The sequence below is a fragment of the Sinocyclocheilus rhinocerous genome, unplaced genomic scaffold, assembly GCF_001515625.1.
Source record: "Sinocyclocheilus rhinocerous isolate Xijiao unplaced genomic scaffold, SAMN03320098_v1.1 scaffold1045, whole genome shotgun sequence".
Taxonomy (NCBI): Eukaryota; Metazoa; Chordata; class Actinopteri; order Cypriniformes; family Cyprinidae; genus Sinocyclocheilus; species Sinocyclocheilus rhinocerous.
Window position 1 is genome coordinate 42,473 of NW_015645361.1, and position 16,151 is coordinate 58,623.

General features: G+C 34.6%; 2 protein-coding genes across 2 annotated transcripts; one reads left to right on the forward strand and one right to left on the reverse strand.

Moving 5' to 3' along the window:
* Positions 1-4,655: 4,655 nt before the first annotated feature.
* On the reverse strand, positions 4,656-6,021 carry LOC107705942 (urokinase plasminogen activator surface receptor-like). Its single transcript, XM_016509479.1, has 5 exons — positions 5,969-6,021; positions 5,633-5,676; positions 5,295-5,426; positions 5,022-5,132; positions 4,656-4,891 (listed from the first exon to the last, which is right to left on the reverse strand). The coding sequence occupies exons 1-5, from the start codon at positions 6,019-6,021 to the stop codon at positions 4,701-4,703; spliced, it is 531 nt and encodes a 176-aa protein (XP_016364965.1). The 3' UTR covers positions 4,656-4,700.
* A 5,328-nt stretch (positions 6,022-11,349) lies between these two features.
* LOC107705963 (phosducin-like protein) lies at positions 11,350-15,722 on the forward strand. The gene is made up of 5 exons (XM_016509497.1): positions 11,350-11,464; positions 12,790-12,973; positions 13,105-13,286; positions 13,816-14,100; positions 15,014-15,722. Exons 2-5 carry the CDS (start codon positions 12,799-12,801, stop codon positions 15,263-15,265), a joined length of 894 nt encoding a protein of 297 aa, XP_016364983.1. The 5' UTR covers positions 11,350-11,464; positions 12,790-12,798; the 3' UTR covers positions 15,266-15,722.
* The last annotated feature ends 429 nt before the right edge of the window (positions 15,723-16,151 follow it).

Sequence of the window (16,151 nt, forward strand, 5' to 3'; positions counted from 1 at the left end):
TAATTATGTCGCTATTAGTTTCTCTGTTTTTGCAACTAGGATTTACACAAGCTTCAGTCTGGATCCAGCCCTTACAAAGACCTGAGATGACCGAACACCTGAGAAGAGATGATGCAAACCCCTCAGAGGAACTCAGATGATGCCAACTCTGAAACAACATAAACTACCAAATTTAGCTATAAGTTTGATTGCAACATATAATCATTGCTGTTAATAGTGTGCATTGTCTGTTTGATTACGTCATTAACTGAATTTTACCGTGCATTTCTGCCATATGTACATCAATTTGGCATAGTCACCACTGACTAGCTACTACTAAATATATTGTAGAAACATAATTATCTGTAAAGCTGCTTTGCAACGATTTGTATCGTGAAAAGCGCTATGCAGATAAACTTGAATTGAATTGAATTGAATTAAAATCTGTATGTGGGCGTGTATTTAAATATTCAGATGTAACCCACTTTGTAATCATTAACATTTTTCATAAGTAGCCTAACTGTAATTTAATTACACATTTTTTCTCAGTAACTGTAACTGATTACAGTTACATTTATTTTGTAATTAAATTACGTAATGCCATTACATGTATCTAGTTACTCCCCAACATTGGCAATAACTATATCATACATATTTTAAGGCGTGAAAAATTATCAAGATATTTTGAGAAACTAGCTTTATGGTCGTGAAAATATTGATGCCAGAGGTTTTTTATAAAGCAATAGGTTACCGGTAGCCACGTCGGTAGCACTTGAGGGTGCTTTTAGCCTGTGTATAGAGACGCTAAAAGGTTAGAAATTAAATTTAGCATTTATGTACATTAAAAAACAAGCTGTAGGCTATATCATTTTTACGATTTTTAATGAAATAAGAATTTTGAATAATGAAAATGAGTTTGTGTCTGCTTCTATTACAGTTTTTCTTGATTGCTAACACACAATTCATGAAACAATTCACCATTTTCTCACAACTATAAACACAATCTCAAAACTATACACCAACTTGCACAAACCTCAAACTTCCAGGTCAAAACCAAATATTCTAGTCAAAAACATATTCTCTTCAGTCAAAATCAAACTTTTGCCTCAGATGATGCACAAACCTAACAAATACACACACTACTCCACTGCCTAGAAAACACCAGTGAGATCAATTCAAAACACTGTTACAAAAACCTCCTTTTGGGAAATAGGAATCCTTTTGCTAGTCAATGACTGTTACAGTATAAGGCATAAATAAAGGGGTGCAGATACAGTAAAATTCAGCAATAAACTTTAAGAAAAGTTTACTTTCACTACACTACTGTAAAGAGATCTTATAGTAAATGAAAAGTACAAGAGAAAAGTTCAAAGACCAAACAACTGAATATACAGTAAACACACATTGGAATATACTGTCAGTTACTTTACAGAAATAAATAAATAATTAAATTCATTCATTCATTCATTCAGCATCCTCTGCCATTTTGCATTACAGTATTGGTATTATCCTTATTTGTTATAGCAGTTTCCTGTAGGCTAACTTCCCTCATGGTTAGTGCATGCAGAAGAACATGGTCAACTATAGTGCTTTGTATTTCAGCAGGAACAAATTACCTTTGACCTCATCCCCTTCATTTTTATTTTCCCCTCATATTCCTCTTTGTCTCCCACTACCAGGATTCATTTTCCAAAACACATAATCAGCTGTGCTCCTGTGCATATCAACCTAAGAGTCTGACCTATGTGTCATCAGTTTTGCTACTGAATGTTCACACATGGATAAATGTGTACTTTTTGAGTTCATTTTTTGATGCTTGAGCTAATTATATTGTGTGTTTGTGTTTTCTGAATGAGAACATGGTTAAGCCTGTGCAAAATGATGGCGTTTTTGTGTAGCGTTTCGCAGAAAACACTGAGCAAATTGTAACGTGTGTGCAAACAGGTGAAATGTGTTAAAGGTTTTGAGAAACGTGTCTTTGTTTTGAGAACTGTATGAATGGTTTGGAAAATTGGGCCAAATGAATCAGTTATAGTGTGTTAGCAATCGAGAAAAACTGCAATCAGTGTTAGAAAAAGAAACCACATTTTCTGTATTTCTTTTCTAGGTTAAAAACAAAAGTATACACAGAACAGGATGTGGGATGTTTCAATGGTTGTGGGCAGCAGTGAGTCAGAAAAAGAAAAAAGCAAGAACAAGATCCTTCTTGTAAGTCTCTTGAGCATATGCCAAAAATCGTATATGCAAAGAGTTCCAACATTTATGGTTATCTTGTTATGCAATTTAAAATGTGCATCGAAAAGACAAAAAGGCATACAATTTGTAGCTGTTGGCTGAGCTACTGTTTGTCATGTCAGACCATATGTATATTTTCTAAAGCAATGTACATTTGATACATTACATTACAGTTAAATATATAACACAGATACATAACATAAGTTTGTGGATTGTGTTGTTTAAGTTTTCAAAGCAGCATGTATGTGTGCGTTTATAATGCATGCATTTGTGGAAGTTCTTCATTCATTTGAAGATCAGATTCATGCAACCGTACTTAATCTGTACAAAGTCTATGTCTGTCACAGTCACAGACACGTGTGTGACTTCTCATGACACATATTTCCGTTATATCTGTCAGGTTATGTGGGTTTTGTGTGTGTGTGTGTGTGTGTGTGTGCAATGAGAAAAGGTCAGTGTTTAGTGGTCCAGTACTGTGAGCACCAGCAGCCCCCTCATGTGAATCAGTTTTGTTTATTTAGTCGCTTTTGTCATTTCATAACCTGTATTTTAATACTGTAACATCATCTTATAATTATAAATTATAAATATTATATAATCGTATAAATATAAATATATAGAGAAAAGCTGAAATGTTTGAAAAAAGTGCATTTTTGATGATATGTTGTGTGATCAGTACTAAGAGTTTTGAATATGCAAGCCTACCACTAGCTTGTAAAAACTGCAAGACAATTAAAAAACTGTAATGTAAATTGTCATATTCACTTACATTTTTACATTATTTATAAATTCTCTGCAATTTTCTCTGGCATTGAGCAACATTGTTTTTATTCATATGTTTCATCCTGTAAATAATAAATAAACATGATTAATACAATGATAACATGAATACAACTCAATTATGAAAAAAACCAACAACATTGAGTTGTAGTCTCCGGTAAGAGTTCCATGTCAGCAAATACAAAGGTGTTGTTTTTCTCTGCTGCCACCTGCTGATAAATTATGCTAAATTCAGTTTTAAATTTTATTCAAACAGTATTGTTCAAACATTGTGCAACAGTTCCAAATGGGAAAAAACAAGTTGCATGTACAAAGTGAATTATGTTGTTATATATTATTAATAATTAATTTATCAATGCAGCAGCATGTCTGCTCAGATGGTCTTTTACAGGGATGGCCAAAGAGAGAAAGAGAGAGAAGAAAAAATATTCGTCTGTCTGTCTGTCTATCTATCTATCTATCTGATTATACTATTATTACCAGTCTTCTCCTCTAGATGTCACTCTTATTTGCTTTGCGCGAAATAGCAACGGAAAACTACTTTAGCGCTAAACACCAGCAAATTAGAAAAATAACGGTCGTTTTCGTTTTGACAGATTCTTAGTTCAGACAACACGGAGCGCGAGTGAACTGATCATCTCTGCCTCTTTACTGCTAGTAATAAAACGAAATAAACATGAGTTAACAAAAGAAGGTATGTTGAAATATACAGTACAACTGAAATGAAATGTAGCATGTCCTGATCTTGTCTTCGTCTTAATTATGTAATGTCTGGTTAAGATGGGGTAAAATGATCTTGACCACAGGATGGTACAAAATCACCCCTCAACATATTGACTTCAATGACTATGCGCTTCATATTTTTTGTAATTTCTTTGGAATATTATTAGCATCTGTGAGATTTAATCCGTCAAAACAGTTTTGAGGTTAATTGATCTAATTTTGTGTCTCTGGAAAATAGTGATCTGTGTATTATGTTGAAAATCAAAAGTGTTTTGTGTCTTTGTTAATGATGGATTTGTGGACACATTCATGTTTTTAGATTTGTGGAATAAAATTATGTTTTGCCAAAAAAAAAAAAAAACAGCTCATCCAGCAACACAAGTTGTATGTCTTTTAGATTACAGTTTTTATTTTGAAGTGAAATGGTACAGTTAGACCCTTGAGGCAAGATGCCCCCTAGAATGGAAACAAGGTTCTGATTGGCATGTTGTTTTAATCCAATTCTTCCAATTTAATTCAATATAATTATTCATTATTATTCAGTAACTCCATGAGTTAGACATACATTGCAGATATATTTGCTATTCATTAAAACCTATAGGCTAACTGAGCGAAATCATGTCATTTGAATATAAAGTGTTACTGTTATGACGTAACGTCAAATAAGACATGGGCTGCTAAACATCTATATATTCATAGGCCTGCATATAAGTCATAGAATAAATTTACTTCTGAATAAATTGAATTTCTTTGACTAAAATTCTGTTTTGCCTGAATAGTTGATTTAGTATTTTGTTTCTCAATATCAAAGGTTAAAATTGACAATAGAGCCCAAACTATCAAAATTAGTTGCTATTTATTTTCAGATCTAATAATCAACACTCAAACACAAACTGAGTTGTAGCTACATAAAAATTTTAGTTGTGCATAAGGCTGTTCTGTATACAGTGTGCCTCATTGTAGAATGTGAAGAGCTGCTGGATTCAGTGCAGCAGGATGAAGGAGAGCAGAGAACAGCAGAGGAACAGGAAGCTCTGAGTGACACTCTGAGCACCGTTACACAGGTTCCCTGAACAACACGAGATGCCATTAACACTACTAACTGATGTTGTGGCATCACAAATAGATTTAGAAACACAGCCTTTTACAACTGTTGACTGGCCTCCGAAACTCTCTGATGAAAAGACAGAAAACACAGGTTAGTCTAAGCTGGAAATCGGTTTAAGTTAGCTGTATAAAATGTTTAAATTGAATGATGGAGAAGCAAAAATAATTACAATGATCTTCCTTTTCCAGATTCTCACCTGTTGCTTTAATGCAGCGGTCTTCAATCCCTGAGCAGCTCGTTATGTTTAAACAGCTGTGCCCATCACAAGAGTAACATGTCTTTCCATTGGGGACAATAGAGCTAAGATCTACATAAGTAAACAAGTGTTCTTTTATTTTATTTTCTGTACAAACATAACGTCTAATGAAACAATTTCCCCCCCCCCATTTATTGAATGTTATATAGAGGTAAAACGACTGCTGACTTTAAAGAGGACAGTCATTTGCACATGATCATTGAAGTTCAATACCTGGAGCATCTTTGGCGTTACAAAGGTCAGTGTCACAGCAGGAATAAGATGTCTTTACAAAACCGAAGTTCATGGACCCATTTTGACAGTCAACAGCACAGTTTTTAATACTCACTTGAGAACTAATTTCACCTTTAAAAAAAAACATGAATGATACATGAAAGACCAATGCTGTAGAAAGCAGCAGTGAGAGATAAAAACAAATATATGTATCATTTCAGCTGCAAAGCAGAAGAGAAGTAACATTTTGCATTGTTATTGCAAAAAAAAGTTAATTTTTACTGTTGTAACATCAGTAACTTATATAGCAGCATCTTCGTCAGTCAAATATTACTTACCAATTTGTGTTACTGCTGTTGAACTCATGCACTTGGAGAATCCACTGGGACATTACAAAACCGAAGTTCATGGACCCATTTTGACAGTCAACAGCACAGTTTTTAATACTCACTTGAGAACTAATTTCACCTTTAAAAAAAAACATGAATGATACATGAAAGACCAATGCTGTAGAAAGCAGCAGTGAGAGATAAAAACAAATATATGTATCATTTCAGCTGCAAAGCAGAAGAGAAGTAACATTTTGCATTGTTATTGCAAAAAAAAGTTAATTTTTACTGTTGTAACATCAGTAACTTATATAGCAGCATCTTCGTCAGTCAAATATTACTTACCAATTTGTGTTACTGCTGTTGAACTCATGCACTTGGAGAATCCACTGGGACATGTCAACTGTTGTTGTGCACAAAAACCAGTCAGACTCGTGCACTCATAACAGCTGAGAGAGTGTCCTTTAGTAATAAAAGAGAGAGACATCAGTTATCTATATTTGTACACAATAAAAATTCAAGCTGTTTGTCTTTGTACCTGCAGTGAAAAGAATGAACAGAAGAAAAACAGAGATTTGTAGATCCATCTTTGATCAGAAGGTGAATGAAATAATGAGCTTGTTTCAGTGCTCACTTTATAGCTTATCAGAAGGGGTGGGACTTTGTTAAGAGTAATAACAAGACATTTTAAAATGACATAACTGATCACACTGAGTCTACTCCGCAATGTTAAGAATTAGATTTTAAAAGATTCTGATTTCTGGACACAGAACTGATGGAGGTATTTCTTAATGGCCAAAAGTATACATTTTTAAATAAATGAGAGCCACAGACCATCTGTAATATATGACCATGCAATATACATACCCCAATACACCCCAGTTTAACAAATGAATACAGTAGCAACTATATCAATATATTTTAAGCAGAACAAAATCTAAACAGTCATGATAATTATTTCCTTTTGAACAGATACTACTAGTAGAAGAACATTAAACTACCAGAAGAAAGCCATACAGCTTTGGAATCACATGAGGGTGAGTAAATGAACTTTCACATGCAGAAAGAAGATTGTCTGAGGCATACGTTGATGACTCCCTGTACACCAACGACTGCACATCTAAAGACCCCTCTGTCAAGCTCCTGAAGTTTGCAGACGACACCACACTTATCGGCCTCATTCAGGACGGTGATTTATTTTAAATATAGGAAGCTTATGTATTGTATCTTTATGTATTTCTTCGGTAACACTTTACAGTAAGGTTCAGTTTATTAACATTAGTTATCTACATCTGTTAACATGAACTTACAATGAAAAACACGTCAAAAGCATTTATTAATCTTATAGTTAATTAATTGCAGCATTTACTTAAAGGGTTACTCCACCCCAAAATGAAAATTTTGTCATTAATCACTTATCCCCATGTCGTTCCAAACCCGTAAAAACTTTGAAACTGCGTATGCTGTTCTGTGTCAGCTACACCACACGGATACGCTGTTTTCGTTCAAATCAAAGCGTAAATAAACTTAGAAAACGTATCCGTGTGGTGCGGCTGACACAGACAAGTAGAACAGTATATGCAGTTTACTCTGAAACCCTGTCCAATAATTGCAATTTTTGGAGTATCCACTGTTAAGTGTCATGCCGATATTAATGACTTAATGTCTTTTCTACATTTGGAAAAAATTAAACACTCCATTGGAGATTCTGGTAATTCATTTTATACATTGTGGAATCCTATGCTTTCCTTTGTTGAGACCATACCTTCATTGTAGATCCCCCCCTCCCCTTTTTTTATTTTATTTTGAATTTTTTTCTCTCTCCCCCTAGTTTATGTGTGACAATTTGGGTTGGGTATAGGGATTAGGGTGATGTTCTGCTTATTATAACTTTATTCATTTATTACTGTAGATGTTTAAAAAAAAAATAGCGGGTTGTGCTGTCTTTCACATATCCCATGTATATAGGTTAACATGTATATGTATATATTTACATGTATATGTTAAGAATCTGCATAATAAAAATAAATTTATAATAAAAAATCAGGTTATTTTCCGGTGGTGACGTCGAAATACGGGCATCCACATTCAGCTCAGAGTATTATATTTATTATGTGAATTGTGATGTTGAAACTCGTACATTCTTATAGTTTGCATTTTCTACAGCTGTTCCACTTCACGCCTGCATGAAATGAGAACATGTTTTTGTAATTTCTTGGGTCAAGAAAGAATTAGAATGTATGATATATTTCCTCATCTCCTGCAGTGAAACACTTGCTCAGGTTGGATGCGCTTAAATTTGCAGTAAGGATGTGTTCTTGTTATCACACGTGTACTTCAGTTAGCCGAAAGAATGCTGGTTGAGTTGTTTACATACTATATATGAGACGTCTCTTGTGTGGGTCTCACTGAGTAAGAAAATAAACATGTAAACAAGGACAATTGTCTCACTGAATGCTTAATGTCTTAAATGTAAATATTAGCAGTTGTGGGTTATAGTCATTGTCTCTAAGCATTTCAAACTTTTGATTGGTTAACCTTACTGGTTGAACAACCAAAAGCATGTACATTATTTATGGATAGGCAGATTACCAAATGAAACATTTGACATAGAAAATTCTCTCGCACAATGTGTTTGAAAAAGTTTTCCAGAAGTCACTCAAAGAAATAAATATATATGTTTATATATGTATACATTTACAGTTTTTCCCAACTGATTGTACATGTTCGCTGAATCTTTGGCCAATTGTCCCAAAATTCTAAACATGAATGATGCAGGAAAGACCAATTCAACTGCACATTATTTTGATGGACAATTTATTTATAAATATGTTAGAAAGAAGCAGTGAGAGTTAAAAACAAATAAACAAAACCTCACAGCTACAAATAAAAAAAGAAAGTGCTTTTTTTTTTCATTTCAAACATTTTTTTAATACAGATTGTATTGATGGCATAACAATCTGAGAGAAAAAACCAAGAAAAAAACAAATCCTGAAAACAAGTAGCAGTTCTGTGAGAAGTTGCATTTCCACTGTTGCAGCTCCAGTAGCAGCATCTCCATCAGTCAGTTATAACAGTACATTTCAATACATCATGGACTTATCAACTTATCAACTATTACTGTGTAATTCATGCACTTGGAAGATCCACTGGGACATTGCCTCTTGATCTGAACAAGAATCGTCCAAACCTCTGCACTCATAACAGTCGAGAGAGTGTCCTTTAGTAATAAAACAGAGAGAGACAGTGAAAGAGAGACATTGATTATCTCTATTTTTATGCAATAAATATTCAAGCTATTTGTCTTTGTACCTGCAGTGAAAAGTACGAACAGAAGAAAAACGATCTGCAGATCCATCTTTGATCAGGAGCTGAATGAAATAATGTGTCTGTTTCAGCGCTCATTTTATAGCTCATCGGAAGGGGAGGGTCTTCATAAGTAAATGACAGTTTAAGAGAAATAACTTTCAATAGGTCTATTTAGGTCAGTTTGTTAACAATAATCACAAGACATTAAAATAACAAAATTTATCACACTGAGTCTACTCTGCAATGAGAAGTATCAGATTTAAAAAGGGCCTGATTTCTGGACACAGAACTGATGGAGGTATTTCTTTATAAAGGCCAAAAGCATTATTATGCATGTAAAAACATTCTTAAATAAATGAGAGGCACAGACTGCATGTAAACATTTGTTTGTCATCTGTAACATACAATATACATTTCCCCATTATTGACACCCCAGTTTAACAAATGAATATAATAGAAACTATATCAACGTTACAACTTAATAAAGGCTGCATAAAGAATATAAAAAATGTATTGATAATTATTATTTCCTTTTGAAGAAGGTCACAGGAGTGAAACCTCAGCGATGCCGGTCCGATAACATCTATTAGAAAACCTTAAAAGAGTGAAAGATGTAATGACAGCACAGGGAGGATCAACTCCCTATTAACACTTGTGGTTCTGAATTCATTTAAACAGTAAGCGTTCAACTGGAACATGAGTGGTCAGGTGTTCACATGCTTTTGGTCATATAATGTGTTATTTTGAACTAACACATATAAATGGCAGTATTATAATTATTTTGTAGTAGCTTCACCTGTAGAGAAGACACAGACATACATTAAACAAAGAGTTTACCAAAATAACAAAATTACCTTGATGACCTTCAGCAAAATTATTTGTCTAACATATATATGATATACACTGAACAAAATTATAAACGCAACACTTTTGTTTTTGCCCCCATTTTTCATGAGCTGAACTCAAAGATCTAAGACTTTTTCTATGTGCACAAAAGGCCTATTTCTCTCAAATATTGTTCACAAATCTGTCTAAATCTGTGTTAGTGAGCACTTCTCCTTTGCCGAGAAAATCCATACACCTCACGGGTGTGGCATATCAAGATGCTGATTAGACAACATGATTATTGCACAGGTGTGCCTTAAGCCCCGTTCACACCAAGAGCGATAACTATAAAGATAACTATAAAGATAACGATATTAGCGTATAAAATGCACCTGTGTTCGTTGTCCATAACATAGCTTCCCTGAGACGGTTTCTGACAGTTTGTGCAGAAATTCTTTGGTTATGCAAACCGATTGTTGCAGCAGCTGTCCGGGTGGCTGGTCTCAGACGATCTTGGAGGTGAAGATGCTGGATGTGGAGGTCCTGGGCTGGTGTGGTTACACGTGGTCTGCGGTTGTGAGGCCGGTTGGATGTACTGCCAAATTCTCTGAAACGCCTTTGGAGACGGCTTATGGTAGAGAAATGAACATTCAATTCACGGGCCAATTGCATGCTCCCTCAAAACTTGCGACATCTGTGGCATTGTGCTGTGTGATAAAACTGGCATTTCAGGCATTCTCATTTGCTACACAAACAAGATTTTTTTAGAAAAAAAAAAATCATAAAGCCTTTAATACCCTGAAGGCTCTTCATATATATGTGGATCATATTTGTGCATGTGGGTTAGGATGCACATTCTAAGAAGCAGATTACACAGTGGCATTAGTAGACATTTTCTAGGTTAAGCTGACATAGAACCGCATTTACCATACAACACACATAAAATACTAAATATGAACATACTTTTTATTACTACCAAGTTGCATCAATGTCTCGTCATGTTTAGATGTTTCTTTATATTTTAATGTTTTTTTTTTAATTATGTTTTTATTTATTTCGTTATTTATTTATGAAACCTATAAAAGTTCCTCAAGACAAAACGTGATGTTGGCTGGCTGCTATGCTTTTCTGGGGTGTTCTGACTTGTTGCTAAGCATCGCTATAATTCCAATAATTACAGTAATGACTAATTTTAATGATGCAACATTCCAGAGAACTTTGTGTGTGTGCCTAATTAACCATCTTTTGGTGACATTGGCATAGATATGTATAAGAATAAAGTAGATATGTTTTTATTTTATAATAAATATGCATAACGTTTTCTAGTTTTCTATGAGGGTTGGGTTGTGTTTGAAGCCCCGTTCACACTAGCAGCGACTTTTGATGCGATTTTGATAGCAATTTCACCCGTAAAGCTGGTTTTAGCCGTGATTAGCTAGTTTTAAGTACCAATTGGGCTGGTTTTGTTACGCAGACCTGGCAACCCTGTACTGTAAAAAAACAAACAAACAAACAAAACACCTTCTGGCACCAAAACATATTTGAAACGCCTTCTGTCAATCGCTTCAGACTCTTATTGGCGGATACTCATGTCAATCATCTTTTCAGCACTGTGATTGGTCAGTACGTGTGCTTGCGCTGTAGAGCCAGCGTAGGATCTGAAGAGGCTGTTTGACTGATTAACCGCGATAAAGGAGACATATATTGGTAAGATTCAGTCGGGTTACCAGATTATAAACGTTTTAATAATCATAAACACATCTTGTTAATAATATATATATACCCTGTTTTATTAGTAGTGTTGTGTTCTGGTGCTTTAACCGACTAGCTAACATACTAGCATGTTAACGTAGCATTCTAGCAAACACTCATCGGGAATCTCATATTTATAATTTAACTTTATAGTTACTGATTTTTAATTAGCAAATCAGACGCCTTTTAAGTGAACAGTATTGATTTTTCAGTTCGTTTAGTTAGGTAGTATGTTTCTCAAACATTATCTGATGTATTTAGCCATGTAGCAGGTTGTGTTTGACAGATTAGCTAATACTAAATCTATACGTATTTCTTACGAAATGTATGATTGTATGTGTTTACACTGAAGGTGTCATATGTTAAAAATATATTTAGTAAGTCATTAGTCTAGATTTCATGTCCAGAGGGGATGAGGGCTAATTGGGTTTCTTACCAGCCCCAGTCTAATTTTCTCATGAGGTTATTTTGAACTAGATTTGCATTTCCTGAATAACCAGCACTTGATAGTGGGCAGCAAAAGGATAGTGTTAGTGTATGAGTTGTGTAATTTTTTTTGGGTTAAATTATCTCAAAAATGAAAGAGAAGGCAACCCAGTCTTTGTAAACAATCATGACATTAATCTAAAAACTGTAATGCTGTTACACTCACTAATGTATTTTTAAATTATTATATTGGTGTGACATCATATTGATTGTTTTATTGTAAATATAAAGCAAAAGTATTATGCATCAATAATACAGTGTACAGTACTTTTACAGCATTTAATACATTAATGTTAATTTCTACATATACTAAAATACTTTTTTACAACAGTGATCCTTAGTGTATTTATAATTAAACTAGATTAATAAATGCTGTAGACAAACTTTTTTTTGTTTATTATTCATGATACCTAATGCATTAACTAATGTTGTGTTTGAATATTTTTATTTTTAATTTCACAGAATAAAGTCCTTTGTAATTACACTTTATAAATGATTTATGCAAAAACAAAACTTTAAATTATGTATAATAAAGAATGAAAAGAAACATCCTAAAAGTAAAACCCAACCTAAAGTTTAAAATCGAAAAAATAAGTAAATCTAAAATAAATAAAAAAAATAAACTAATGTTAACCAAATAAACCTTGTTAAGTGTTACTTAGTGTTTTGTACAATGGAAAGTTGTCTGTGCTGTCTGCTTAACTAAAAACTGCTAAACTGCTGATTTTGATGCTTCTTGTTGTTCTCAGCGTGATGGTTGTATGTTTTCTGTGTGTCTTTCACATGTATCTCAGTCTGTCATCATGACGACGCTTGATGATAAGCTTCTTGGGGAGAAGCTGCAGTATTACTACAGCAGCAGTGAGGATGAAGAGAGTGACCATGAGGAAGAAGAGAACGCATCCAAAACCATCCGCGACCAGGAGGTGCTGGATGTGGAACTCGACTACAGTGCAGATGGCAGTTCGGTCAACACTGGTACGGTTAAACGTGAAATATGAACACAAATTTGTACTTCTGTCTCTCACAGCCTCTGATTAAAAGATGCTGCATCCACGTTCATCAACCACACATCCGTGAGACTGCTGACACGTCTGACTGTCCCACAGGGCCGAAGGGAGTGATCAATGACTGGCGTAAATACAAGCAGCTGGAGAACGAGCAGCGCATGGAGCAGCAGAAAGAGATGGAGCGACTCATCAAGAAACTCAGCATGACCTGCAAGTCGCATCTGGAAGAAGAAGCCGACAGACAGAAACAGAAAGAGCTGCAGGATAAGATCGCAGGCAAAGTGAGAAACACTCTGTACACTAGTCAACATACAGAATGTCACAGAATATCACGATACAGTGGTTATTGTCTGTTATAGTTTTTACTGATATTTTGAATGTTTTTTTTCTATTTTAATTTTAATTTTAGTTGATGTTTTAGTAATTTGTTTTTGTTTTTCAGATTTTTAAAAAAATGTCTATTTTTTTACCATTTTATTTCATTTTTAGTTGTTTTAGTACTTCAACTTAAAAATAAATGAAAATTAGAAATGTTGCCTTCACAACTACCTGAAATAAGATAAGATTGAATTTGTTTTTTACTGCAATTAACTTATTTTATTTCAAGTAACAAAAATGTTTTTAATGGTTCTAGTTAATTATAATAACCCTAACTATCCATATCAAATGGATAATCTCACTTTACATAAAAAAAATATATATATAAGTACAATTTTCTATGTTTTTTTATTCTATTTTTCTCTGCCTTCCCCATTTCTGAAAATCAGCAACAAAATTTAATTCTCCCTTTTTTCTTTTCTTTTGCTTCAGATGAACCTCCGTGTGGATGAAGAAGAGGAGGAGGAGGATGATGATGATGATGAAACCTTCCTCCAGCAGTATCGTCTGCAGCGCATGGAGGAGATGCAGCGACAGCTGTGTGGAGGGCGGCGCTTCGAAAAGGTGATTGACATCTCTTCAGGAGAGGAGTTCCTGCGTGCCATTGACAAGGAGGGCAAGAACACTCTGGTGCTGGTCCACATCTATGAGCCAGAGGTGCCCGCCTGCCAGGCCATGGATGGAAGCCTGCTCTGCCTTGCAGTGCAGTACCCAATGGTAACACTGATGAAGAATGTTTTCATTATAGGGCTTTAAAGGAATATTTCAGCATAAAATGAAAATTTGCTAAACATTTAGGTCATCCAAGATGTAGATGAGTTTGTTTATTCACCGGAACTGATTTGGAGAAATTTACATCACTTGCTCACAAGTGAATCCCCTGCAGTGAATGGGTGCCGTCAGAATGAGAGTCCAAACAGCTGATAAAAACATCACAGAAATCCAAAAGTAATCCACAGCACTCCAGTCCATCAGTTATTGTCTTGAGAAGCGAAAAGCTGGGTGTTTGTAAGAAACAAATGCATCAAGACGTTTTTACTTTTAATCGTTGCTTCCTTTATCCATAAAATCTCTTCCTGCAGTGAAAAAGTCCACCCCCATTTGTCCTCTCACATATTTCCACCCACGTATTTGTTTAGAACTATTTAGGACTGATTTCACCTGTAAACACTGTTTGATTTGTGCATGTTTCTCTCCTGATTCAGACAGGACAACTTTTTAACTGGAGAAGCGTTATTATGGATAGAGGACTAATTTTTGTAGGAAGCAATTGTTTAAAGTTAAAAATGTCTTGATGGATTTGTTTCTTACAAACACGCAGCTTTTCACTTCACAAGACATTAACTGATGGACTGGAGTGGTGTGGATTACTTGAGGATTATTGTGAGGTTTTTATCAGCTGTTTGGACTCTCATTCTGACGGCACCCATTCACTGCAGAGGATCCATCGGTGAACAAGTGATGTAATGCTACATTTCTCCAAATCTGTTCTGATGAAGAAAAAAAACTCATCAACATATTTTATGGCCAGAGTAAATTTGCAGCAAATTCTCATTTTTGGGTAAACTGTTCTTTTAATTTGTATTAAGTTGTGATTTCTTACTTCTCTATTCCTCTCCTTGACCTGCAGGTGAAGTTCTGTCGGGTCCGGGGCTCTGCAGTCGGCACCAGCGCTCTTTTCCGCAGTTCGGCTTTGCCGGCCCTGCTGCTATACCGTGGCGGTGAGCTGGTGGGGAATCTGGTGCGTGTGTCCGATCAGCTTGGAGATGATTTCTACGCCACAGACGTCGAAGCTCTGCTGCAGGAATACGGGCTTCTTCCAGAGAAATACACTCAGCCAAACACACACTCGTCTATTCGCAATGCCGCTGTCAGACAGTGACCTGGATATAGACTAAATGCGTAATGTCTGTATACAAACACACAGATCCAGAAGAATATACACTCTTGTATACATTCACATAGTGATTCAGACCCAATACAGTGACCAAAAACATAAACAACGGTTGCAGCTCAGAAAAATGTGAGATACACTACTGTCAACACGGAATCTCTGTGCAAACGGTACGCCATTCACAGATCATGATTACTGGAACAATACAGTAGATACCATTAGATGTCTTCATGTGCGTGTCATTTCAGACACTTCCAGAACCGGGAGTGTTTCTTTATGCAATCAAAAATGCAAAACCCTTCAGAGAACCCTGCATCAATGCTTCACTATTTATTATAGTATGTTTATTTGTGTGTATTTTTGGACATCTTAGTTTGCTTTACCCTCAGTGTGTTAGTTTTATACATTTTGTAAACATATCCATCAAGACAAATGCAAAAATAAAAACAAATGATTCAGAATTTACCCTGTTCTTGTGGTTATTTTTATATGTATGCATTTTCTATGCATTTTAGGAGGAAAGTTGGTTTAAAAACTAGCTCTAATATATTTTGTTTAGCTAATGCTTATTGCCAGTATGTAATATTAAGCAAAATTTTCAGCTACATATAATCTGGTGTCTTTATATATATATATATATATATATATATATATATATTTGTTTTTTAAAATATAAAATAAAATTTAATTTTATAAAATATATTTTTATAACAAAAATAAATTTAAAAAGTTATATTAATAGTTATTAATATAAAATAAATTCAAACAAATATATAAATAAAAAGCATAACTTTTAACTTAACGTTTAACTCATTTACTCAGTATATTATATAACCATTTGATTAAAGATGTTATGTCTTTATTTACTTTGATA